The sequence below is a fragment of the Lissotriton vulgaris genome, chromosome 4_1, assembly GCF_964263255.1.
Source record: "Lissotriton vulgaris chromosome 4_1, aLisVul1.2, whole genome shotgun sequence".
Lineage (NCBI taxonomy): Eukaryota > Metazoa > Chordata > Amphibia > Caudata > Salamandridae > Lissotriton > Lissotriton vulgaris.
Genome location: NC_141691.1, coordinates 1,080,837,439 through 1,080,864,188, shown reverse-complemented (window position 1 = coordinate 1,080,864,188; position 26,750 = coordinate 1,080,837,439). Strand labels below are relative to the sequence as shown.

At 47.9% G+C, this 26,750-nt stretch overlaps 1 protein-coding gene across 1 annotated transcript in view; it reads right to left on the bottom strand.

Annotated features, from left to right (window-relative positions):
* TRIO (trio Rho guanine nucleotide exchange factor) overlaps positions 1-26,750 on the bottom strand; it is a 5,246,815-nt gene that overhangs the window by 1,916,135 nt on the left and 3,303,930 nt on the right. Inside the window, exon 38 of the mRNA XM_086965300.1 lies at positions 8,983-9,131. Within this exon, the coding sequence (XP_086821426.1) occupies positions 8,983-9,131 (149 nt within the window). The remainder of the gene's footprint in view (positions 1-8,982; positions 9,132-26,750) is intronic.

Genomic DNA, 26,750 nt, shown 5'->3' with positions numbered 1-26,750 from the left:
CTTAGCCATCCCACCTGTTAAAAAGGTTACTGAGGCCGTTATGCAGTGGCTTGGTCTATGTTTGGAGTGGGATTTGAGAGCGGCCAATGGGAGGACTAAGTCAGATCTGGCGGGAAATGCTACTTTTGATAATTGCTACAGTACCAGCCGCATAGACTACTTTTTAATTAAGATGGAGTTCTGGAGTCTATTAGAGGACATGGAAATACTTGTAAGACGGGAAAGTGACCACAATCCCTTAGCAATAAACCTGATAGCAAATGGTGACCTACTTAGAAACAATGCAACAAACCTTATAACAGCCGAGGCAGTCCTCACAAATGACTGCCGTAGGGTACGCTGTGTTAGTTTCTGGAAGATCCTGGCATCATTGGTAATATATCAGTAGAAGTATCGGCAGCTACCAAGAAGGTTAAGCCTCTACTGGAAACTGTGGGGTCACTGGAGCAAATTGGTGTAATCCATGAGTCGCTTTTTGCCAAATTCAAAACCTTCTTTGTTAAACCAGGTAGTGCAAAAAAAACTGGTTTGACTCACCTAGGAGCCAAATGGTATGACAAGTCCTGCCGTAATGCACATAGTTCCCTGATAGCTGCCATTAAAACCAGGGTAACAATGGATATTAAAAAAGAGAGGGCAAACTACAAGAAGACGCTAAAACAAGCAAAGACAGCCTGGGATGATCAACGCTGGCTAGATCTATATGAGGCTAGCCTCTCCACTAACCAACAAAAATGTTGGCAGGTAGTGAAGTGGGGAGGGACAGGGGACTTGCAAGCCCCAGTCAATCATGTTCCGACCGAGATCTGGGTTGCACATTTTTCGGCCCAGTTCAGCGGTATAGAGATGGGTACCCATAACACAGGGGAGAGTAACCGGCCTCCGACACCAGCTGCTTTTGTGAACATATAGTCTTTAAGGAATCTGAGACCGTAAACGCCCTAAAGCAGGTTCAAAATGGTAAAGCCCCAGGTATGGACTGTGTTCCAGCGGATCTTTTTAAGTATGACATGGAAAATTGGGTCCCCTATATAACCATTCTGGCTAATGCTATAGCTAAAGGCGTTAGAATTCCAGATTCCTGGAAAGGGGCCGAGATCCTCCCTGTGTATAAAAAAGGTGACAAGACTAATGCGGGAAACTACCGCCCTATCAGCCTTATTGACGCCTTGCAGAAGGTAATTGCTAGAATGTTGTTGGGCAGAATTCAGTCTTGGATGACTGAAGAAAATATTTTGTCTCCACTGCAGGCTGGCTTTAGGGCTAACATAAGCACAGTCGACCAAGTGCTCAGATTTGTTATGCTCTATTGGAAGACTGTGTTTTTAGGTGGAGGCACAATATACGCAGCGTTCGTGGATCTTAAATCTGCGTTCCACCTGGTCCCGAGAGAGAAGATGTGGGCAGCGTTAAGGAGAATGGGAATACCAGCTGACTTACTCGAGTTTACCATCAGGCTACATTAATTTTTTTTTGCCAGAGTAAGGTGGGGCAGCCAGGGACAGGTGACAGAATCCTTCCCAGTGACCCGAGGAGTGAGACAGGGGTGTGTCCTGGCACCAACCCTATTCTTACTCTTCATTAATCAAGTTGTTCAGTTTCTCTCAGCAACACCGACAGATGCGCCAGTCTTGGGTGGGACTAGATTTCCCCTTTTAATTTTTGCCGATGACACCCTAATCTTGGCAAAAACGCAAGTGGGTCTCCAGACAGCAATAAATAAGTTTGTGGACTTTTGTAGTCTAAATGACCTCGAAATTAATGTTTCAAAGACAAAATTTATGGTTCTGACAAAGAATAAACCATTGAGGGGGCATGTAACCATGAATGGGACTATTTTGGAACAAGTAGAGGTTATGACGTACTTAGGAGTAGTAATAGACTACAGGTTACGCTGGAAGGAACAGATCGAGGTACTCAGCTTAAAATTTGCACGTTTATTAGGGTGTCTTGTGAAAGAACAGCGTTGTTCCCAGACTAAAAGAGTTTTGCCGGCGCTTAAAATCTATAATGCAAAAATTAGCTCTGCAATACTCTATGGCTCAGATTTATGGGGGAACGTAGATCCTGCTGTTCTGGATAAAATCCAGAATAAGTTTCTTCGCAGTTTGGTAAGTCTTCCGCTATCGACACCATCACTTCCACTTATGCTAGATATGGGCTGTCAATCTATTAAACATCATGCCCAATACAGGATGGTTGCTTTATGGAGACGTATCTGGTCCACTCCGGAATTATCTATGTTTGCCAAGGAGATTCTGGATGTGAGATCGATACAAGGGGCAGGGAATATATCCTGGTTCAAATTAATAAAGACTACACTCTTTAGAATGGGTCTCCACATGCAGTGGACAGAGCCGGGAAATTACATTTTCCCTTCGAAAAAAGATTTTAAACTTCTATTCTGGGCCACAGTAAAAGAAGACCTGGTCTTGCTCTCACAGAAACCCAATTTGACAGGTACATTCCTGATTTACAAAGTGGTTCCACACACCGAGACCTACTGGGACACCATTACAAAAAGTACCGATAGGAAATTGTATCATCAATTTCGAGTAGGGACGTTGCCATTAAGGGAATTTACAAATAGGTGGCATAACCTACCGTCTTTGTACTGTCCCTGGTGTAGTGAGCAAAGGGAATCTTTAGGCCATTTCCTTTATGCTTGCCCAGCATATTGCGCACCGCGCCGGAAATGGCTAAAACCCATATGCAGAAGGATCAACACACGTGTGTGTGAAGAAGCACTGTCAATTCTAAGATTCAATACAGCAGAATGGTTGGCCATAGGTATGGCAAAATATCTTGGATGGGCCTGGACCATCAGAGTTAGGGGTTTACAAGGTGATAAATGACAAAAGAGATATACAAAATGTATGCCCAATTGCATGAACTTATATTCTTATTAATTGTGAAAAACGTCTTTCTATGTTATTTAATTGACTTTTTAAACAGATATGTGATTGTTTATATTGTATTCTTAAGTATTGTACTTACGTGCTGTATTTTTGTATATATTTTACTTGCTTGTCTTTTATGAAGAAAACTTCGAAATAAAGACGTAAAAAAACTGAAACTGATAGTAAACCGTGAACCCCAGCAAATGCAGGAGGTTCTCCACAGTCTGGAGGTGAAAGACAACTGCCTGGGGCGAGACCGCCTTCAATAGCCAGTTGTCGAGATAAGGGAATACTGGAACTCCTAATCTCCACAGATGAGCTGCGACTACCGCCATCACCTTGGTGATCCCCCGTGGGGCACTGGTGAGGCATGAAAGGGAGCACGGTCAGTTGAAAGTGCTTGTGGCCCACCGTACAATGCAGGTAACAGTGAGGTATAGTACATCAATAGGGCTACCCAATATTCCCCAAGGAACTGGGTATAATCAATAACAAAACATAATTGATCCTTGAGGAATCATTTGACTTTGATTCATATTTTAGGTTGTCACAAAAGTGAACACAATTTCACAGGTGTTTCACAGGAAAGCCCAAGCAACAAAGGATTGTCCTTCGTGGGGACCCACTAGCCAACGGACTAGAGATCGCAAAGGAGCCTCGAGCTGTGGTGAAGAAAACGGGCCCACGGACCACTCAGGGAGTGTAGGCCTCTCAGCTCCGGTGCAAAAATTGCTTGGGGCAAGGGCAACAAAAAGCCCAATGCACAACTTCGGGACACTTCGGGAAACGTCGGGAAGTAGGTGCACTTGCAAAATTGCAGGATGTCCAGGAGTCCTGGTCCCATGTCTCTTGTGTCAGCTGCGGGTCTGAGCTTTGCTGGGATCTCGTGTCAGCCTCAAGAGATGTCTGGAAGTCCATGTCCTGTGTCGCAGATTCTTTGGGATCCGGCGGGAACCTCGAAAATGCAGACCGTAAAGATGCTTCTTTGGTGCCTGTTTGAACAGAGGGGTCACTCATTGACCCCAAGGGAGATTTCTTCCGTCTTCCAGTCGATATGGAATGTCGAAGGTTTAAGATTCTGTCTTCCAAGTTTCGTCCAGGGTAATCTAAAGTCCTAGGGGCTGGGGTCCTATACTTATACTAAGTTTAGGGGATGTACTAACTCTGAGGTCCCACCTATGGGAGGACCTGGGGAGGGGGTGGTTACAACCCTTCCCCTTTGTCTAGTTTCACGCCAGAGCTGGGGCAGAGTGCCCCAGCAACCGGTTTGAACTGGGAAATGCATGGAGCACCTTATGTGCCCCAGGAAGTCTGAAAAGTTTTCACTAAATGCAACCCACCCTGCCCCAATACACTAAAGCCTGTCTGGGGGTGTGCCGGCACCTCCCTGGGCAGGAAACCTATTGTCCAAGCCTACCCTGCCGGAGTTTCGTCCAGCAGCAGGAGGTCAGACTCAGGTCTGTGGCAGCAGCATCCATTTTTGTGATGCTGAGGCTCTTTAAAACTATTACCGGGTATACCAGTGTGTACACGTCTTTTCCCTCTAGAAGGGTGGAATGCTACCCCGCCACCAGAACTGGCGGGCTGGGGGGCGGGTAGTATTCCAAAGTGTTTGACACCAAACACGACATGTTTTGATAAAGTCAAACCAAATTTAGCATTAACCGCAAGGATTATAATGCACTTAAGAGTATATGGTATGGCTATATCATAGAACAGCTATAAGGAAGCGATTCCGAAAGCTGCAGAGGGGCTCAGGTCATGCTAGGGCACCCTCTCATACAAAACTAAGCACTCTACCTCCAGGATTGTCAAGGCCTGCCATAGGAGTGACTTATAGGTTAATATGTGTCTATATATCTAAGTAAGGGGTGCTTACACCACTTTACCCAGGCTGCAAGTGCAGACCTGTGATGACATTTTGGAAGGCTTCCCAGGGGTGGCAAAATACATGCTTCAGCCCCTGGTAGGCCTCTGGGGTACCTATGCCCTTGGTACCTAAGGTACCATATACTAGGAGATCACAAGGTAACTCAGTAAACAATCTGGTATGTACCTAAAGTACATGCAATCAATTTAGGGAGAGAACAGCTCGGCTGTGGTCCTGATTAGCAGGGCCACAGCCAGACTAAAGTCGAAAAACCAGTGAAACAGCATAAAGTGGGGGTAACCATAGGTAGCAGATCCTACTCTCCTACAATCACCAATACCACGTACCTAAGGGGCCACTTTTTGCAGTTGATACAATATCATAATGCGTCTCCCATATTTGAGACTGCTCTAGAGTTAGAGTAGGACGTGTTTTTGAAGACTGCAAGACACCAAGGGTAGCCTCTGACCAGGCCCGTTTATAGAGTTATAGGCTTTTTCAGTAGGGGGGTTAGCGTCAGGGGCGGTGCCAGGAGATAGTCTTAGTGGTCTTAAATGTGATGGAACAGGGTCCTGGGACAGAGCGATGTGGGCAGCATATTGGGTCATGCCGGCAGTTAAGAGTTCCTGTTGAGCAGATCCAGGCACGTGCACACCCACCCTCCCCGTTACCTCCCTACACTAGAACTTGGCAAGCTGTTACACAACAAGGTCAACGTCTCTTCAATTTTGACAACCTGGTGAGGAGCGGTTGCAGTAGGAGGGGCAACGTTTGTTCCAGTTTCTGCCATAGTTCGTCAACCATCCGCGGCCAGATGAAGGAAAATTATCTTTGTAAGCAGGTTGATCAGTACTTTTAAAGGGTTTCCCAGTCTTTACTGTAGATGCCTTTTTTGCCCTTCCCCTTTTACCCACGGGAGTTCAATCAGTGGGCTGCCTCCACTGTGGTTATCTAAAGCAACATCAGGGGAAGAGATAGTACTAGGCGTTGCTTTATGGATTAGCAAAGTTAATGGGGAGCCTGTCCCATTTAAATCTGAGGCAGATCTTACCTCTTCCAATGAAAGACGAGGTTACGTTATCTCTTTCTCTTTGGACAGCACATCCGTTGCCCTCAGTAGAAAAGAGTGTAATGTGTTGATGACTTCACCCCCCTGATTTGATGGGCATCGCTTTTCGCATTACCATTTCGCTGGTGACGGGTACACGGTGGTCAATGCCAGATGTTAGGGGGTGGCCCCACCTCTTTCGGGTGATGACAGGCATGGACGGGCCTGCCCTTGGCCGGGCCAGAGCCCGGGCTAGGCCCAGGTGCATCCCCACATGCGTCTCGCACCACAATGCAACCTTTTCCCTGGTCAAACAAACCATTTCTGTTGAATTCAGTCAGTTTTTCAAACATGATAGTTTTTTGATTGTAGTAAATAGTTTAGAGTTGTTTTCTCCTACAATCCCTTTTGATTTCATTTTCACTGATTTGGTTGTTTGCTACAGGGAGTGTGAGAGAATGTGGGGTCAAGTAGAATGAATTTTTGACTCCCTTTGGTGTGCAGTTTGGATGATAGGATTATTGGAGAAGAATGTTTGATGGAATGAGTGTGAGATATGTTTGAATGGTTGAATTGATTTGTAGGTTGTCTCCTAAGGAGATTGTTTTTGAAAAGTAATGTGGTGTTTATAGTTTCTTTTTGTATGTTTACATTGATGTACATGTAAAAACGTTTGAGAAATATACTCTATAAATGAGTTAATGAATAAATAACTGTGGATTGAGTAATAAGTATGGACCATATGTTTTATTCATAGGTCTCGGTGTTTCAACAAAAGTGTTTTGAGTTGGTGCTCAGTACTGGCAATTGTTACGTTTTATTTTTATATTGATTCAGCCTTACTGAGTAGAGTCAAGGCCCTTTGGTGTTTCTAGATGTTAGGGGGTGGCCCAGCCCAGCCTCTTTCGGTGATGACAGGCATGGAGGGGCCTGCCCGTGGCCGGGCCAGAGCCCGAGCTAGGCCCAGGCGCATCCCCACATGCGTCTCGCACCGCAATGCGGTTATGTGCTCAAGTGTGAGGTGAGATATCAGTGGACGACGGGAAATACAGAGGCCCAGCGTTGTGCAAAGTTGAGGCAACACAGCTTCTCTCCTCCAGGCCAGGTCAATGTCAGGCAGCTACACGGGCCGCGATGCAGTGACGCTCTTAAGTGCACGGTGAGAGAGTAGTGGACAACGGGAAATGCCGTTCCCCAACAGTGAGGCAAAGTTGAAGCCACACAGCTTTCTTCCTCTCCTCCAGGCCAAGTCAGTGTCAGGCGGCTATCAGTGAGTCCTTAAAGCACTCCAGCGCCAGGTATGCCTAGTCTTGGAACAGACGGGTGCCATCAAAAGGTATGTCCATGAGAGAGGCCTGGACATCCCCTGAAAAGCCACAACCAGGAGTGAATTGAACTGTCACCCTCGATGAAATGGCTCTGCCTAGCGAGTTGGAAGTCACAACGAATGGCGAACTTTGTCCCATCTCTCCTGCCTGATACTGCTTGGAATAGGATGGCCTGGACCTCCTGCAGGACCCCCGGCAGCACTTGCAGAATTGTTTCCCACAATATGTCGAAGTAACGGGCCCAATAGGAATGTGGTGATCATCAAATGGAAAGCAAGGTTGGTGGAAGAAAAACATACCTTGCCCCAACTATCCAGCCTCTTGAATTTGCTATCTGGGGTGAGGAAGGGAATGTGCCTTGGAAGGTAGAGGCTTGGATGTTCATCTTGACTGCCACAGAAGGGAGCTGAAGGCCCAGGACCTCAGCTTCCCTTTGCACCACCATAGCTTACGACACTCCCTCCTCCGTAACCACAGTAAGGTGAGAAAGCAGGCCAGAATCTGGAAAGGTATCCAGTTCACTGGCCCCAATCAATTCCTTATACCAGTTAATTTCATAAGGCTGGTATTGTAAAGGATCCAGCTGCCTCCTCCTAATCTTCTACCATTTCTAGCCCTTCAGAATAAGGCAAAGGAAGTGACCTAGAACCTAAGGGTTCTGTCCGCACCGGAATTGGCAGCGGTAGGCACCGATCCGGGTCATCTGGGATGAGAATGGGGCTGGCGTTAGGAGTCTCGGCACAGGGATTGGCACCACTGAAGTCCGCAGTAGTACGACCTGCATCGGTTTGGATCCACCACTGGACCATTGAGGGGAGGGGAGGAGGGTCTTCTGCTCCGGGACCAGAGCCACCAGTGTGTAACCCGATGGGGCCCCCTTTGAGCCTGCGGGCCCAGGTCAGGTTGCCCAAATATGAGGCACATGGCATCATAAAATTTAGCTGGGCGGGAGTCACTACGGCAGAACCGATCCAGACGCATGTTCCCAGAATTGAGACCTAGAGCACAAAGACTCCTCCGTCATGTCGTTGACAGATGGGTAGAAATCGAAGCACGCTTCGCCTTCTTATGTTTCTTGTGCTTACCTAATCAACTAGTTGACTTCCAAGTGGGAGTTTGAACACTCAGGACTCCTGGAGCAGTGCCGGGACCTTCCTCTCGACCGGGACCAAGAACAAGACCTCTGTGGGTAACGACGTAGTGTCGAGTGGCAGGCCGCAAGCTGCTTTAGGGCCCTCTCCCTCAAAAGCTTTCGCAGTCATGGCCCAGCAGTCTGAGCATAACTTTGAGTCGTGGTTGTGCTCCAGACACCAAAGACAAAACAGGTGCTGGTCTGTCACCGACAAGGGGCAGTGACAGGTGCCACATGGCCTGAAGCCAGAAGTGTTCTATGACAAGAGGAAAACACACACCAACAAAGGGGTCGTCAAAACTTTGAAAAAAAGAGCCTGTCAAAAAGTGACCGAGGGTAGCTCTCTTGACTGATCTGTAATGGATGGTGCGGAAAAGAAAATTGACGTCTGAGTGCCGAGGTGGTGGCTATATAGGTATCGTGGCCATAACTATGGCACGGAAAATGCATGAGACGTCATGCGGAGCCAAACATCGCCACCTACTGGCATGCAGGGGTATCGAAGAAAAATTTTCCGGATCCAGTCTGACACCTGGGAAATAAAAAAGGTACAGAATCAGTAACTAGATGTCTTCATCTGATGCTAACTTTTTATACTGTGCATGGAAACTTAAGATTAACTGCTTAACAATTACAAAATGCAAGGTTCAGCCAAGGAAGAAAAACACAATTTACAGTTAGCAAGAAAACTACAGCTTGCTTACAGTCGTCTCTTAATGCAACTGGACCTTCTTTCTTCCATTTCATCAATGGGTGAAGAGGAGGACAACAGGGATGTGTCCGAAGGGTTGAATGATGGGCTACTGCTGTCATCTTGGTCAACAAGAAGCGTACTTGGTCGATCCTCTAAGGCCTACAAAAGGTATTTTAAAAGAGGACTTAAAAGTTAGACAACATATTCAAAACTTGGTCACACTAACAAAGCAATTGGTAATGAATTCAGAGATTGACTTGGATAACACAGGTTAGATAGCAAAATCAAAGATATAATAAATCACATTAATCCAATTTACATACCTCACATAAGTGTAGAAATAGCATTTAAACAGAGATGAATTTCTCATCTAATGATAGGCAATTTTAGTTTTTCTTTTTTTTAAACTCATACACTTCCTAACAAGTTCATCTAAGCTCAGTAGAGATATATATATATATATATATAAATGTGTGCTCATCTTCCTTTTGGAAGTCGGAGCGTACATATTATGAGAGTTCCACCCTCTCATGTGGTAGCACCGGCCCAGGAAGAGTTCTACAAGTGCTTGGTGGAGCTTGGAGCTGTTTTGTATAAAGACACTGCCAGAACCACCGCAAGAGTGCATGGAGACACGGAGGTCTCAATCGATGAAATTCTGGGAAAAGGTAATTGGACCAATCCCTGCGGGTATCTATTTGCTGATGAGAAACTGCCTTGCAGTTTGGGCGATAGGGCAAAGGAGACTGATAATATTAACTAATGTGTGGAGCTGTAGATTGAAGGAAGAGATAGCCCATTAAGGGCATTGGCGCATTAAAAAACTTTGATCATGCAAGCAAGATGGCGCCAGGAATAGCTCAGTGAATCACTGACCCTCCTCTCTCTAGACCATAACTGACACTGTAATTGAACACCACATAAAAGAGAGTCTGCAGGAAACACGTCTTGTATCTGTACGAGCATTGAAAAGGCAACAACCGAAACCCATCTGCCCTTGGAATAAAATGCATGACCCTGTGAGTGCTCATCTTTCTTTTGGAAGTCGGAGCGTGGGTGTGTATGTGTGTGTGTGTGTGTATATGTATGTATATGTATATGACTTTGAGACTGCATGTATATGTATATGACTTTGAGACTGCTATACTGCGAACCTTACAATTGTGATAATGTTGGAACAAAAGTATATCTCTTTAAATTTGTTAGGAAATTAAAACTATACTGCTATACTGCGAACCTTACAATTGTGATAATGTTGGAACAAAAGTGTATCTCTTTAAATTTGTTAGGAAATTAAAACTAGCCAAATTACATAAAAATGAATACCTCCAAACGCCCAACAGTTATAGATCTGGACACTAGTACAATTGAGAGAAATCTAGTAGTGGGTGATATAGATGTAATGCAAGAGCTATGGGAATCCAGGGTCACCTCAGGGGGAAACAATAACCCATGGGGCATAGAACCTTAGGCCTACGAACCTCAACATAGGGCAAATCCTCCTCGGGGCATAAACATATAGATTGGATGTCAAGCCTAACCTCCGGGGGCAGGAGGACCTGTACATGGGTTTCACGACCTGTCTGGGACCCTAGGCATCACAGGTAACAGGCAACCAATAGGCATCACTGCCAGTTCGCTCTTCAGGTGGCTGCCCACTCCAGGGACCACCTATACAGGCCGATATGGATGCACCTAAAACCTTGTGCCCTATCACGAGGTCTCTTAAGTTTACAAGTCATGGGTGGGGGCGGGCATGGACCCTGTGCCCCGTTGCCCTCTCCACCCTCTTCATAGGCCCCACTCACCTGCTGCTCCTTGGGATGTCCTTCGGGCTCCGGGCTCTCACCCCACTGCTGGCCCCTTTGTCGAGGGGGCCGGTCAGGAGACTCCTCGAGGTCTTCTCCTGTGGGCTCGGACCCCCTTCTGCGGGGTCCTCGGGGACTTTCAGGCAATGTGGGGGGAGGGGCAGGCACCGACACGCGCCTCGATGCCCCCTCCCTCTCGCTCCGTTATTGGTGGGCACAGCGGGGCTTCCCTCTTCCTCGTGGGGGCCCCGCTAACAGCTTATCTCTTCACCCGGGACTCCCAGAAGGGCTGCAAGGCTCACTCAACACCGGGACGTTGGGCCGCTCACTCCTGCAGTGTCAGCAGCCGCCACTACCCAGGCAGGGCTCTCTGCTCTGATCGAGAGCCCTGCCGACCCCCAGCACTCCTCTGGCTCTCAGTGCTTCTTCCGCAGGCCTGCGGGGACTCCTACGTGAGACTCGGGGAGGGGCAGGTACCGATCCTGTACCTCGATGTCCCCTCCCTCTCTTCAGCGGCGGCCTCTGCGGGCACCGACCGGCGGGGTGGGCTCCCGCTCCGGTCTCCTTCTCTACGGGGCTCCCCGCACCGGCGCTTCACCCGGGTCCCCCTCTCACACGGGGACCCGGTGCTTGGAGTCGGCTTTTCCTCCGCTTCTCTCCCTCGGGCTGCCCGACCGGCAGCCAATCCCTGCGCGGCCTTTCCAGGGGCACGGCCACGCAGGCCAATCCGTGCGTGGCATGGTTGGGGGCGTGGCGGAAGACGTCACCGGCGCCCCAGCCACGTGATGCGGGTCAGGCCGGCTTCAGGGCCTAGCGCGGTCCTCTCTCCACATCGGCGGCCCTCTCCTGGCACCGGGGGCCGCCGCGACGATGCACACCACAGCGGGGGTCCCTTCCTTACAGCGCTGGGCCGCAGCGGTGATTTTCGGCGATATCCCACTGGCGCAAGGCAGCGCCAACACTCCTTGGGCTGCGGCGGTGATTTCGGTGGCAATAAGGGGTAGGCTCCCTTTATTTAATTATTTTTATGGCGGACAGCGCGCCAAAACGAGGGTAGGCTCCTCCAGCTCGATTCCCCTCACAGTCTCCTCAGTAAACGGCGCTATTGACAGCGCACCGCTCCTCCCTCACTGCTCACACAGCTCGCAGCTCTTCCGGGCACAGCGCTACCCGAGGCAGGTTGGCACCTCACAAATTAGGGTGCTCAGGGCTTCACAGTGCTTTGGGGCCTCACACACTTCAGCCACACAGTCACGAGGGCACAGTGCTTTAGCCTGCCACAGTCCCTTGGGGGCACAATCTTCCCCGGGCAGCTCCTCTCGACCCAGCACTTCCACAGGGGCCACAACTTACTTGGGGGCATCAACCTCCCCAGAATAGCGCTTGATAGGCAGCACCTCACAAGGGGCAACAGTTCCTCCAGGCAGCCCAGGGACACACTCCTCACCTCCTGGGGCTTCTGTTGCGCTGCGCTGGCGCAGTACCAGGTCCAAACAGCGTCAGTGTCCTAGGTAGGGGCCCTCCCTTATCAGGGGCCCGTGGGGACAGCAGAGGGGGGGTTCTAGGGGTGCAGGGCCCAGCTCACAGGCCCATGTGGCGGTAGCACCTCGCAGCAGGTCCCCTCTCTTTCTTGTCCCAGCTCTGACTGACTCTCTGGTGGCACTTCCCCCTTACTTATACCCTCCTCCCAGGCAGTTCCAGAACCTTCTAGAATGTTGGCAAAGTTGGCTTAAACTGGCTCAAGGGGAGGGGATGAGCACCCTGGGTGCCAGGCTTTCCCTCCAAAAGCTAGGGGTAGCTGAGTAATATTATCTAGACCGCTGACCTATGGCAGTCCAGAGGCAAAACCCATGGCCATGGCATCCATTTTAAACATGGGACATTTCAGTCAGGTGCATTTTTAAAATGGGGAAATTTACAAGTGCTCACACCATTACATAGCATTACAATTTTAACAAGGCGTCTCACACCACTCATGGCCTATACAGGTTTAATCCCATGGGGGGGACATCCCAAATTAGGGGGGGCAAAAGCGAAAATTTTGGGGGGAAAAAGGCCAAGTCCAACAAAGAGATAGCCCATTCCTGGCATTGGCGCATTAAAAAACTTTGATCATGCAAGCAAGATGGCGCCAGGAATAGCTCAGTGAATCACTGACCCTCCTCTCTCTAGAGCAGAACTGACACTGTAATTGAACACCACATAAAAGAGAGTCTGCAGGAAACACGTCTTGTATCTGTACGAGCATTGAAAAGACAACCGCCGAAACTCATCTGCTCTTGGAATAAAAAGCATAACCCTGTGAGTGCTCATCTTTCTTTTGGAAGTCGGAGCGTGGGTGTGTATGTGTGTGTGTGTATATGTATGTATATGTATATGACTTTGAGACTGCTATACTGCGAACCTTACAATTGTGATAATGTTGGAACAAAAGTATATCTCTTTAAATTTGTTAGGAAATTAAAACTAGCCAAATTACATAAAAATGAATACCTCCAAACGCCAGACAGTTATAGATCTGGAATGCAAAAAGAAATGCAAAAAGAAAAGACGAGAACCCTGCCTTGGGTTACAGAGGCCCTCACAAAAGGGTCCAACAAATTTAAGTAGAGGGGTGATTAGCCTAGGGGTTGACACAACACTATACAATCACATGGACAAATCAAGGATAAACAGAACAATTCATATTTGAAAATATATATCTTTTTTTATTATTTTTAAGGATATCAACAATATAAATATAAAGTTTCTTTTGCCACATGTACAAAATAAATCACCAATAAAATAGACATAAATAAGCAAACAATATAATTAAGAAGATTCTATCCTGCCCAGTATCAGCCACACTACACACATTCTAACTCATTCACTTCAATCTTTACCCACTCATTCCTATTCAAACTTCATCCATTCATCTATTTATCTAATCCTGGCGAATACAACATAAAGATGGTTTCACGTGTTGTATGGGTCGGAGTGTTTCAGTCCAGGGGGATGGTTTTGACTACAAGTCCTGATGTAAAGAGGACAATAGTCATTTTCCTGGGAACATAAGCCGACGCGCGTTTCGGTGGACGGCCAAAGGGGCCACACCTTCGTCAGGGCAAGGGGCAGTATACTGGGGCGGGGGGCACAAGAAAGTGGACACAATCTGTATAACCGTCCTATTCAACCAAGTGTGAGATATCAGGACAACGTTGGCAACAATTTCAAGTGGAAAAGGGCTTCAGGTAGACTTGGATTCTACTGTTGTCGATAGTCCTTCAGCGTAATATTTTTCTCATTCAGGGATCACAACTCTCAAGCCGGTTTTAAGTAGGGCGGTGCATCCGTCTTGCCAGCACTGAATCATATGGACTGCATTGTCTTTCTGTAGATGTCCTGTTGTTCCAAGCCTTATGTGGATTTAGTTGCCTTCCGTATAGGTAAAGGCTGTTCCTAGATTGGGGTTCTGTTGTACAGGTCTTTAGGCATAGGCAGGGATTTTTCTCCGCGGAGTCCAAGTCTGAGTGCCGTCCTCCCTCGGCGGTAGATGACCCATGGGGGACTGGCTTGGTTCAGAAAGGCTGTCTCGATGTAGCAGGGGTTCCGCCGTCCGAGTGTTCCGGCCAAGTTATAGATCTGGACACTAGTACAATTGAGAGAAATCTAGTAGTGGGTGATATAGATGTTATGCAAGAGCTATGGGAAGAAAGAGGAGAGGCTTCTAATATGAATGTACAAGATGTTGTAACTGAGAAATTGGAAAGAGAAGGAATATAGATATTTGAAGAGGGTGGTTCTTCGTTGAGACCTAGATTCAAAACCTTACCTTCTACTATGAATGATAATTTAGACAAATTTGCTGAGAGAGTAACTAAGGAACTCATGCAACTGAGAGATGTTAAAGTGAAAGAAATACACAGGACCAACTCCAGCCTCAAAGAAATCATAGACAAAATATTTAAGAACAAAGATGTAGTGGTGAGAAGTTTGGATAAGGGGGGGTCCAAAAAAGCATATATGGCAGTAGCTTACATTTATTTGTGGGACTGTGCTTGCTACAAAAAGGTGAACATAACATACTTTAAGGAAGTAGAATATGGTTTTAATGCTCTTCTAATTAAATAGCGAAGCGAAGGTCTCATTGGGAATGTGGAATATAGTTTCCTTAAAATCAAAGAGCCCAAACTCCCAGTATTCTATCTGATACCCAAAATACACAAACATGCTAATAAACCCCCAGGCAGGCCCATCATTGCTGTCCAACACAGCCTTTTTGAGAAAGTTTCCAAGTATATAGATACTTTTTTAAGTCCATTTGTAACTTAACCTCCCATTAAAGGACACCACAGATTTTCTAAGACACATTCAGGACATAAAATGGGAGGAAGGTATGCTTTTAATGACGCTTGATGTACAATTCCTGTACACAAGTATAAAACATGAGGAAGGATTGAAAGCAAGTGAGCGTTTTCTGAAAGAAAGGCAAATAAGGTCTCACAAGCATACCCTTATGTTAATTGAAATGATGAGCTGGTGTCTAAGACACATTTTTTACTTTAACCACAACATTATAAAAAACAACACAGTATATTGATCGGTACTTGTTTTGCCCCTAGATTTGCCAATTTACAAATGGGGTGGTGGGAAGACCACATCCTGAACAATAACCCTTTAGAAAAATGGAATAGCAACATAGTACTGTGGCTCAGATTTATAGATGATATTTTTGTCTTTTGAGGAGGGGATGTCAAAGGTGGCGAAGATTTTATGACAGAGATTAATGTGAATATACTGAATCTCAAGTTTAGTCAAATCAGCATCACCAATGCAGCATTTCTGGATGTTAAGTTACAAGTTAGTGAGATTAGACTGGTGTTAGAAATGGGATCCCTGGCTGGCCAGGGCTTGCGCCAAAGTCAGTCAGAGACCACCACTCCTACGTCAGGGCAAGGGAGTTACACGCCAAGATAACCCCTGCTCACCCTCTGGGTAACGTGGCGCGAGCAGCAAGGCTAAACTTGGAGGCGATATGAGTTAAGTATTTGCGCACGCACCCCAGCGACAACACCCAAGGCCCACCACAAAGGAAACTCCACACAAGGTTATATATAAAAATAGCCTTTGTATTACACCAAAACACATTAGATAAAAACACACACTTTACAATGTGCCAACAGGCACGGGCAGAATTTACACGGGATATGTACAAGACAGGGCCACATGGACCACTGTCAGGAATCAGCACTTTTAGAACTTAGAATACAAATCACTGTAGAACATAAAGTATACAACCAGTAACTACTGGTAACCAGGACCTCACTAACACCACCTGTACTAGCAAGAACGACCACCTAAGTATCACAATACAAGTAGGGGCATAGGCACATTACACACGATGCATCATTATACATTCAGCGGTGTAGGGGATGAAAACACATGATGCAGAAACCTACATTCAGCGGTGTAAGGAACACATGACGCATCAACACACGTTCAGCGGTGTAAGGAACAAGGAACATGATGCATCAACAACACATTCAGAGGTGCAGCAAAGAATAGTTCGCAATAAATCACATTAACATAGAACTTACATCAAAGGTCCAGGGTCCAGGTTGCGCCACTGCGCCAAAACCTAAACGTAGCAGCTGCCCACTACTTGCTGGGCAGCTGAGGGACAGAACAAGGGGCCTAAACGCTGCAGCTGGCACTAAGTGCTGAGCAGCTGGGGAAAGGCCAGGGATGAAGGAGTGCGCCCACTCCTAAAGTCCAGAGTACATGTCCCTAGGAAGCAAAATACCTAAACGGTGCAGCTGCCCACTAATTGCTGGGCAGCTGGAAACAGAACTGCGACAGGGCTCTTACTAGCTCTCTGGAACCCAAAGCTGCGCAAACTGGGAGCCCTCTGGCTCTGCGAACAAATATGCAAAAGGTGGAGCCTCTCAAGGGCTCGACAAACAACTGGGCCCATTGGAGCACTCTGGCTCCTAAAATACAATAATGCCCCCGCACTGGCTCGAAGTACACATGCCCAAGGAACCTCGTGGGCTCTAAATAAATGGTGCCGGGCGTTTGGAGCCATCTGGGCTCTGGTAACGTGGGAGCAGCCCGCTGCCATTCGGGGCCGCTCAGGAAGGTGACACTACTATGGTGCCGGGGTGACGGGCCCCTGGAAACAGGTATGGCCATATCGTTGGAGCGGCCCGCTATCATGTGGGGCCGCTCGAAGAACAACCAGGGACAGTCCCGAGGCCCCCCTCCTTACCGGGCTCCGGGCGTCCATTCTCTCTGTGTCACCTCTCCGGGGACAGCGCAGGACTCCGCCTCCGGGGCTCCCCTCACTCCTGGGAGCCCCGCCACGCAACATCCGGCGCCAAGAGGGGGGGGGGCATCTTCACCCGGTCCCCCATCTCGGGACCGGGACTTGGCAGGTGGAGCCCTCAAGGCCCCGGGCTCCTCTTCTCCGGCCGGGCGCCCTGGCCAATCAGAGCACGGAGATGCACTGGGCCAGGGACAGACTGATTTGCATATAGCCAGGTTCTGAGCTGGGATGGTGCAGTGAGATAAATAACGGTGATGGATCAAGCCCTGATCTTTGGACTGGGTAAGAGTGGTCTGCTTAATTCAGACACTCTGTTCATCACCACCCCCTTTTCTGAATCGTTTTTGGCCACTATAGGTGTGGCAGGGTATACTCAGACATGAGTCCCTTTCTCACTGCACCATCAGGATTCAAGCAAGCCGGGCCGAAGACGGCTGAAATGCCAGAAACCGGTCCCCGGTAGCTTGTCTCCTTACTGGTGAAGAATTGGCTTGGTAGTTTAGTCTGCCCTGTTCCCATGATGCACTGGGCCAGGGACAGACTGATTTGCATATAGCCAGGTTCTGAGCTGGGATGGTGCAGTGAGATAAATAACGGTGATGGATCAAGCCCTGATCTTTGGACTGGGTAAGAGTGGTCTGCTTAATTCAGACACTCTGTTCATCACCACCCCCTTTTCTGAATCGTTTTTGGCCACTATAGGTGTGGCAGGGTATACTCAGACATGAGTCCCTTTCTCACTGCACCATCAGGATTCAAGCAAGCCGGGCCGAAGACGGCTGAAATGCCAGAAACCGGTCCCCGGTAGCTTGTCTCCTTTCTGGTGAAGAATTGGCTTGGTAGTTTAGTCTGCCCTGTTCCCATGATGCACTGGGCCAGGGACAGACTGATTTGCATATAGCCAGGTTCTGAGCTGGGATGGTGCAGCGAGATAAATAACGGTGATGGATCAAGCCCTGATCTTTGGACACTGGGTAAGAGTGGTCTGCTTAATTCAGACACTCTGTTCATCACCACCCCCTTTTCTGAATCGTTTTTGGCCACTATAGGTGTGGCAGGGTATACTCAGACATGAGTCCCGTTCTCACTGCACCATCAGGATTCAAGCAAGCCGGGCCGAAGACGGCTGAAATGCCAGAAACCGGTCCCCGGTAGCTTGTCTCCTTTCTGGTGAAGAATTGGCTTGGTAGTTTAGTTTGCCCTGTTCCCATGATGCACTGGGCCAGGGACAGACTGATTTGCATATAGCCAGGTTCTGAGCTGGGATGGTGCAGTGAGATAAATAACGGTGATGGATCAAGCCGTGATCTTTGGACTGGGTAAGAGTGGTCTGCTTAATTCAGACACTTTGTTCATCACCACCCCCTTTTCTGAATCGTTTTTGGCCACTATAGGTGTGGCAGGGTATACTCAGACATGAGTCCCTTTCTCACTGCACCATCAGGATTCAAGCAAGCCGGGCCGAAGACGGCTGAAATGCCAGAAACCGGTCCCCGGTAGCTTGTCTCCTTTCTGGTGAAGAATTGGCTTGGTAGTTTAGTCTGCCCTGTTCCCATGATGCACTGGGCCAAGGACAGACTGATTTGCATATAGCCAGGTTCTGAGCTGGGATGGTGCAGTGAGATAAATAACGGTGATGGATCAAGCCCTGATCTTTGGACTGGGTAAGAGTGGTCTGCTTAATTCAGACACTCTGTTCATCACCACCCCCTTTTCTGAATCAATCAGAGCACGGCGGCGGGCGGGACTTCCTTCAGCAACCCGGAAGTCCCGCCTACAGTCAGGCGCGATGCCGCCTGACTTCCTTTTTTGCAGCGGCTGCGATTTCTCGGGGCAATAGCGAGGGGTGAGCACCCTCGAAGTGGAAAATAAACGTAGAAGCGAGGTGGGCACTCGCTTAGGACCCTGATAAGCGGGGTGAGCACCCGCAGTACAAATACCGAAAATGGGGCATAAGGCAGGGTAGCACCTGCGAGGAGCACGAGCAGGACAGAGAGCAGCTCCACGCTGCCAAGCTCAAGTAAAGCGCTCCCAGAGGGGGACAAAGCGCAGGGACAGCTAGGGGCATGGACAATGAAAAGTCAGCACATGCAAGGTGCAGGGGCAGCCCCCCAAAGTCTCCTCAAGGTCCTGGGAATACTCCTGCAAGGCAAAAGGGGTCCAAAGGAGTCCTCCAGCATCCAGGGGCTGGGCAGGGCCCAGGGAAGCAAGCCTTCCCCCGGGCCCCAGCAGCAGCATGCCCCTGGTCAGATTCAAGTTGGGAACAAGAACATCATTCAAGAGGTCACAGCCTCTTTTTATAGAGACAAATCCTTTGTCTTTGGGCAGGGTGGGGGCAGAACCAGTCGCAGCTGGTCTGTGAGCACTGTTGATGGGCTCAACCACCCTCTCTATTCACTGGCAGGGCTTGGGTCATTAGACGCACCACAGGGGGCGGAGCCAGCATTGTGTGGGGGAAACCCAACCTCATTCAGGACACAGGTACAGCCCCTCCCTCACATCAGCATGCTAATTTCTCCATTCACCACCGGGGCAGACCCACACAGACTCCTGGAGCCTGGCATCCCAGCCAGCTCCAGCCAATCACACGCCAGCACCTTCACAGCACACACACAGCCATGTCTGGAAGTGGCACTTCCCCACTAGACACATACACGCCGCACATACCATTGCGCAGCATTCACTCTCACAAGTTCGCACATACCAAACATGAGCATGCACACCTCACGCATCAGGAACTACCAGGGACACAGACATTCCCCAAGCATTCCTATGGGAGAGCAGGCCAATCTGTGCAAAGACCAGAAATCACTATAATTCAAGGCAAAAAGTTCAGGGGTGAACATGCCAGAAGGGCCCAGTCCAACAACTGGTCACAACTTTATCCAGAAAACCTACAGCAGGAAACGGCATATTGCATGCCTGGAGCTTACATTCTAGAACACAGATTAGGGGGATCCCGTATGGAGAATATTTAAAAGCAAGGAGGATATGCAATACAGAAGAGAGTTACAAATTAGTAAAAGAAGAAATGAAAGAAAGATTTAAGAAATGAGGTTACAGTCACAACACCCTCGCTATTGTAGAAGAGAGTATAAAAAGAGTACCGAGAGATAGTCTCATCTTCAAAAGTAAATTAAGATCTGAGAAAAAGGAAATTGAGCATTGCTTCATTACAACATACAACACTACTCAGTAGACTGTTAAGAATGCACTACAGAAACATTGGCACCTCTTAAGAAGCAACCTAATTAAAGGACAAGATGTACCTAAAGAAAACACTTGTTAACTTTAGGAGGGTTCCCTCGATTAGAGACATGCTAGTACATAGTGATGTAAGAATAGACAAAACTAGCTGGATCAAACCACAAGATGGCTTCTTTTGATGCAGTAAGTGTAAAGCGCTCTGATACCTACGGGTCTAGATAGCACTATATAAAATGTTATAAATAAATAAGTGTAAACCATGTAAAGAAAGGAGAGAATCAAAGGAAGGTACTGATAAACAAGAGGGTACACAAAATCAAAGGGCTTTTTACATGCAAAAGTGAATATGTAGTTTACATTCTTAGATGTGAATGTGACAAAGTTTACATAGGTAGCACCACTCTTCAAGTGCAAAAAATAATATCGAAACATCTCAGGGCAATAAAAAATATTGACACTGGCTATGCTGTAGCTAGAGATTACCATGAGGCACACAATGGGGGTGAAAAATGTTTGATGTACAATGTAATTGATGGGAGTCAAGGTGGAAGAGAGAGGCGGGGACCGAGAGAAAAAAAATTGAGGATTCTAGAATCGAATAATACTTTGGCATTTGACAGCAAGGAACCATGGGGTCTGAAACCGGATGAAGAAATGTTTGTACATTTATGATTAATTAAACTCTGTTTGCAGGTTCTTCACATCTTGAATCCACCTTTGGGTTCCACCGGACATTTTCACCTTCTCCAGCAGCGGCATCTTCCTGAAGTCCAGCATTGGGTTCAAAGGCGGTTTCCAACACTACTTCACACCTATGCACCCAGCTTCCCTGGTGCAGGTATCCTGGTTTCTAAGGTTTCCACGGGTGGGGTGGCTCTCCAACCTTCTGTCTTTCACAGGGTTTCTTCAGGGTCCACTGGGAAGGGTCCTTCTTTAAAACTTCAACCCGACTTACCAAATTGATTTGTAGTAATCCCGCGGTTGTTTTCCCACTCTGCACAGGGCCTCCGTGGGGCTTATGGTTACTTACCTTGGGTAGTTCCTTGGATCCCCGGGGCTGCTAGGTCTTCTGGGTATAGTCTTGGCTCGAGCCGATGTTGGCAGACCACTAATTTAGTGTATGGTTTGTTCTTCCTCTGGTGACCACTGTGCATTACATGCTACTTACCTGTTGTGTGTGCATTGTGTATATAGTTAATCCAAAAAAGGGAAGAATGGGCTATTATTTACTCAGGTCCAGCATACATGCCCGTGGAAATATCTCTACAATACTGGTATGCAGTTCCTAGTGCTCAAAGCAGGTTGTTGTGTTTGATCAAAGGCTCCACATGGTGGAGTAGAGTTGGAAATCAGGAGAATGTTCTCCTCCTTTCGGACAAAGACCCTCTCTCACACAGCCAGATAGGTGTCCTGCTTCATCATCGGGTCTGCTCCTTATCGGGTCGGCGCTGCAATACCAGATCAGCACCCTGTAGGAGAGTAGGGTCTGCTATCCTATGGTCACCCCAATTTTTGCTTTTTGCTTCACTGGTTTTCGACTTAATGTGGCTGTGGGCCTGCTAATCAGACCCACAGCCTGCTGTTCTCTCTCTAAATTCACATACATGTACTATAGGTACATAACCCAATTGGAGCTGGACTCCTTGTCAGCCCCTGTACCATGCACTATAGGTGCTCAGGGCATAGGTGCCACCAATGCCTACCAGGGGCTGCAGCATAGCTTTTGCCACCCCTGGCTGGTTCTTAAATTGACACAACTGGATGATCACTCAGCTGGGGCAAGTTGGTGTAATCACCTCTTGCTTAGATATAGTATACCTATATCTAAACCTATATCTGGACACCTATAAACCTGTGAGTCACTCCCATGGAAGGCCTTATCAATCCTGGAGGCAGAGTGCGTGGTTTAACGTGAGATGGTGCTCGAGCATGAGCTGAGCCTGTCTGCAGCTGTCGGGAACAAGTCCCTAAGCTGTTCCGGGATAATGCCATACCATATACTAGTAAGTACATTATAATCCATCGCGGTTATATGTTAACTTTGGTTTGGCTTTATCAAAACAAGTCGTGTAAGGTGTCATACGATTTGGAATACTATCCCCTCGACAGTCCTGTCGACGGTGATAGCATTCCACCCCTCTAGAGGGAGAAGACATGTTACTTTACTGAAACGCGGTTGATTTTAAAAGAGCCTCAGCATCACAAAACGGACGCTTCTGCCACAGATACGAGCCTGACCTCCTGCTGCTGACCGAAACTCAGCCGAGGAGGCCTGGACAAAGGCTTTCCTGTCGCGGGGAGGTGTCACACCACCCCAGACAGAGGATAGTGGATTGTAGCAGGGAGGTTTGAAAGAAACCAGACAGTGCCTGGGGAGCACAAGGCTTCCCCTTGCATAATCCGGTCAAACCGGTTCTGGGGCACACCAGCCCCAGTCCCAGCGCGACCCTGGACAAAGGGAAAGGGGTGTAACCACCCCCTTCCTGGGTCCCACCCATAGGAGGGTACCTAGCAGGTAATCCAGCCCCCTAGATTGGTATAAGGATGGGAGCAGTGCCAACGCACTCAGATTATTCTGACTGAAACTTATGAAATGAAACTCTGGACCCTTCGACATCCTACTCGACATAGAAGACTGAAGAATCTCCCTTGTGGTCAAGGAGTGACCACCCTGTGCAAACAGGCACCATCCAGCACCTTGACGTTTCCTTTGTTGCAGTTCCCGCCGGAACTCGAGCGACAGAGTTCGACAAGATCAAGCGTGCCTGCCTTCTAACAGCCCGATCCACAGTCCCTGCAGAGCTGAGACCCGTGGAGGCGACCGGAAGCGTGGGGCCCGCCATCTTGGAAAGACCACGAGACGCTGACCGTGCAGCCCTCGAGTGACCCTCGAAGTTGTGCATTGGGGTTTGAGAAGCCCCCGCCCTGAGCCTCTCTTGCACCAAAGCTCACCCCTCTACACTCACCGAGTGCTGCGTGGGGCCCTTCTGCATCTTTTGGCTCAACGCGTTGGCCCGGTCACTTGCCCGTTGGCTTGTGGCCCCTGTGCCGACGAACCTTGAAATCTGGTTGCTCCAGACTTGCACTCGCTCCTCTGAAAAGGAGCACCCGCTCTGACCCTCCTGGTCCGAGTATTAAGCCATCTTCGAGTCCTGCGTGGGTTGCGCTTGCCAAGGGTTGTTTGCTCCAATCATGAAGCCGACACCGCCGACAGTGAGAGCCTTCGTTAGACAGCTTGTGATCCACTCCTGGACATCCTCGGTGCCCCAGAATCCACGTGGCAGCGGAGAGAAGCTTCCCGACAGCGACCTGAAAGCGCCCGACATTGCCTGGTTCCGTTCTGGTTCCACCCTGGTCACTCCTGAGTGACCCAGACTCTGTCCCCTCTGCTTTCAGATCATCTTTATCTTCGATCCACCCTTGGATCACACCGGACACTTCTCGTCTCGACGCCTGCAGCATCTTCAGCTCCAAGCACCATCAACTAGCGTGACAAAACCCAACACTACTTCGCACCTGTGCACCCGCTTCCTGTGGGTGAGGTAACTCAGCAACGCCGGTGTTCCTACACTGGTACACACCTCTAGTGTATGTCTCTAAAGTTTCATCTTGCTAGGTTAAGCGGAGGTCTCCTTAAACTATAACTTTATAACTTTTAAGCACCATTGACATTGCATTGGTGCATGTGTGTGCTTTAAGCGCTGCACCCGAATCCCGCGGGCTTTTCCCGACTTCAACATTGCTAGTCCCGACTGCTCCCAGCGATTCCCTAGGCCCTAGGCCTAACCACTGTTCGACTGGTATCTCTTATACCACTTTTTTAATATATGGTTTGCGTGGCCCCTGGGCCTCATCCATAATTGTGCAACTTTCATATGTTTAACTGTGCTTTTGTTTAAACGCTTGTGCCTCTGCACTCATAAAGAGTACAGAGGATTATTCTAGTAATAAATACATATATTTTTATAATATATAACTTGTGTGGTGTCCTTTCATTTGATATTACAGGATTGTGATTGGTAAAACAGCTCGCTTAACACGACCTCTTGAGTTAAGCCTTTAAGGCTGCTTAGTCCATGCTACCATTAGGATAGCTTGTCTATAAGGTTGACTTACAACCATCACCATAAGGGATTGTTTGGACTGATACAAGGTGCCCCCAGAATCGGAGACATCATATTTCAGGCCAACTTCTCACACACCCGTGATGGGGCCTTCTTGGCAGAGATCTTTATCCCTTATGGCGTAGAGTGTAGTGCGTGAGGGCCCTTGATCAGTGTAGGTGATAGTGATGTGTAGGGATGTGAATTAAAATAGGGAAAGATGGTCCATTCAAAATAATTTTAATGAAATATGGCCACTCCCCTAATTAAAATAGAGAAAACGCATATCTTCACTCTAGGATGTGAGGTTATATGCTTGTGATATCGGTCAACATGTTTTATGCCCTTGTATAAATTTGATGGCAATTCTTCAGGACCAACTAGGATCGATCTACAATTTTTGGTAGTGGTCAGTAACAAGGTGAAGTGAGATAATGACAACCCTTACAACCTGCAATGAAAACAGAATAACAGACATTATAACAAACATTAATGTATCATGTCTATATGTTAAAGTTGTAACTCAGAAGCTTGTGCTCCATTCAATATCTACGGTGCACCACACAAATGCTGGACGTAGGTGACTGGTGGCATGCGTGATGTGAAAGCTCTATGTGTTCAGAGCATAAAAGTTTAATATAACATTTTTTATTTTTTAGGGAGAATTAAAAATTGGCAGCTGAATGAGCATCGATCTTAAAACTCACCCAATTAGGGTCAAGGATGGACATCAGCACCGGCCGGTGTAGACACTAAGGTGTAGTGTCCTAATGTATGGAGAAAGGTTATTAAAGAGAGTTGAGACATGTCACCCCAGGCACAGTGGCTCACAGTTCAAGCCAACAGGTGTTTCCTTGGATCCTTTCATCTTCTGGGTATAGTCTTGACTCGAGCCGTGGTTTGCATACCACTATTTTAGTATATGGTTTGTTCTTCCTCTGGTGTCCACTCTGTTTATTACATGCTACTTACCTTTTTTGTGTGCATTGTGTATATCCCTGGCTCGGAGATATCTGTATGTGTTAGTGAGTGTCTTATAATAAATACTTATTTTTATAAATTCACTGTGTGGTTCATTTTTGCTTAATTGTCACCTATAAGATTATTTTCTGGTTAAACAAGCTGCTTTACACTCCTTCTGGACTAAGCCTGAAGGCTGCTCTCCACAGCTACCACTTAGAGAGCGTTCTTAGGTTATTTAAGACCACTAAAATCACAATAAGGGTTATCTGGATTGGTGCAGGATGCCCACTTACATAAGTGTGCATCTTATACCAAGCCAGCTTCTCACAAGCACAGACACAGACAAAGCAGAAGACTTGAAAAACAGCAAAACCAGGAGCAGGAGGAGGCTTCCTTGGTGCAGACTCAGTTCCAGTCAAATTCCAATGAAGTCCAAGTGGCCAGACGATTGAAGAGTGACGTAGTTTCAAGGTTGAATCTGGACCCACGACAAATCCGAGGACCAATCCACAGGGGATCCCTTAAATACCTTAAGGAAAGGGTGGAGACGACTCTGGGATTCCACCTGGAGGAGTGGTTGGACAGAGGGGAGGATCCTCCCCTGTCCTTTGTCCAGTTTCACAATAGAGCTGGAACCAAGGGTTTCTGAACTGGTTCAAACTGGAGTATGCAAGGAGGTCACCAAAAGTGCACTTCAAAATAGTCTGGTGGCGCTGGCAAGCGTCCCCACTCCAGTCCAATACACTAAGTCCAGGTTGGTAGGTGGTCACATCTCCCTGTGACAGAAAACCTATTGTTCTGCCTACCCCTTCTCGAGCTCTGCTCAGCAGCAGGAGGGCATAATCATGTCTGTGGTCGGCAGCAGCACTAGCTTGCTGGCAGATCCTGAAAGGCTGTTACCGGGGCTACAGGGGGGTCTCCTAAGTAGACTCACGTGCCTGAGATAATACTTCCAGCACCGGAATCGGTGCTCGGGTAGGATTCCAACATATTTGATACCAAACATGACCAGGTTCATTGCAGCCATTATATAGTTAGACATCTCTTAATGACTGGTGTCCACTATATGTCTTAAAATCGCTGACTGCACTTGCAAAGCCTGGAAAATCAGGGATGGGGATGGTAGGGATGTCCTACTCATGCAGGAGCATTTCTCACGCCTGTAACCAAGCACCCTGCCCTTAAGCCTGAAGAGCCTGTCATAGGGGTGACATATGTTTTGAGTGTAGTGACCTCAGATATAAGGTAACATTACTCACCAACTCACACAGGCTGCAATGGCAGGCCTGTAGTCACAGATTAAGTGGACTCCCATGGCGGCATAACACATGCTGCAGCCCATGGGAGACGTCTGGTGTACCTATGCTTTGGATACCTCAGTACCATATGCACA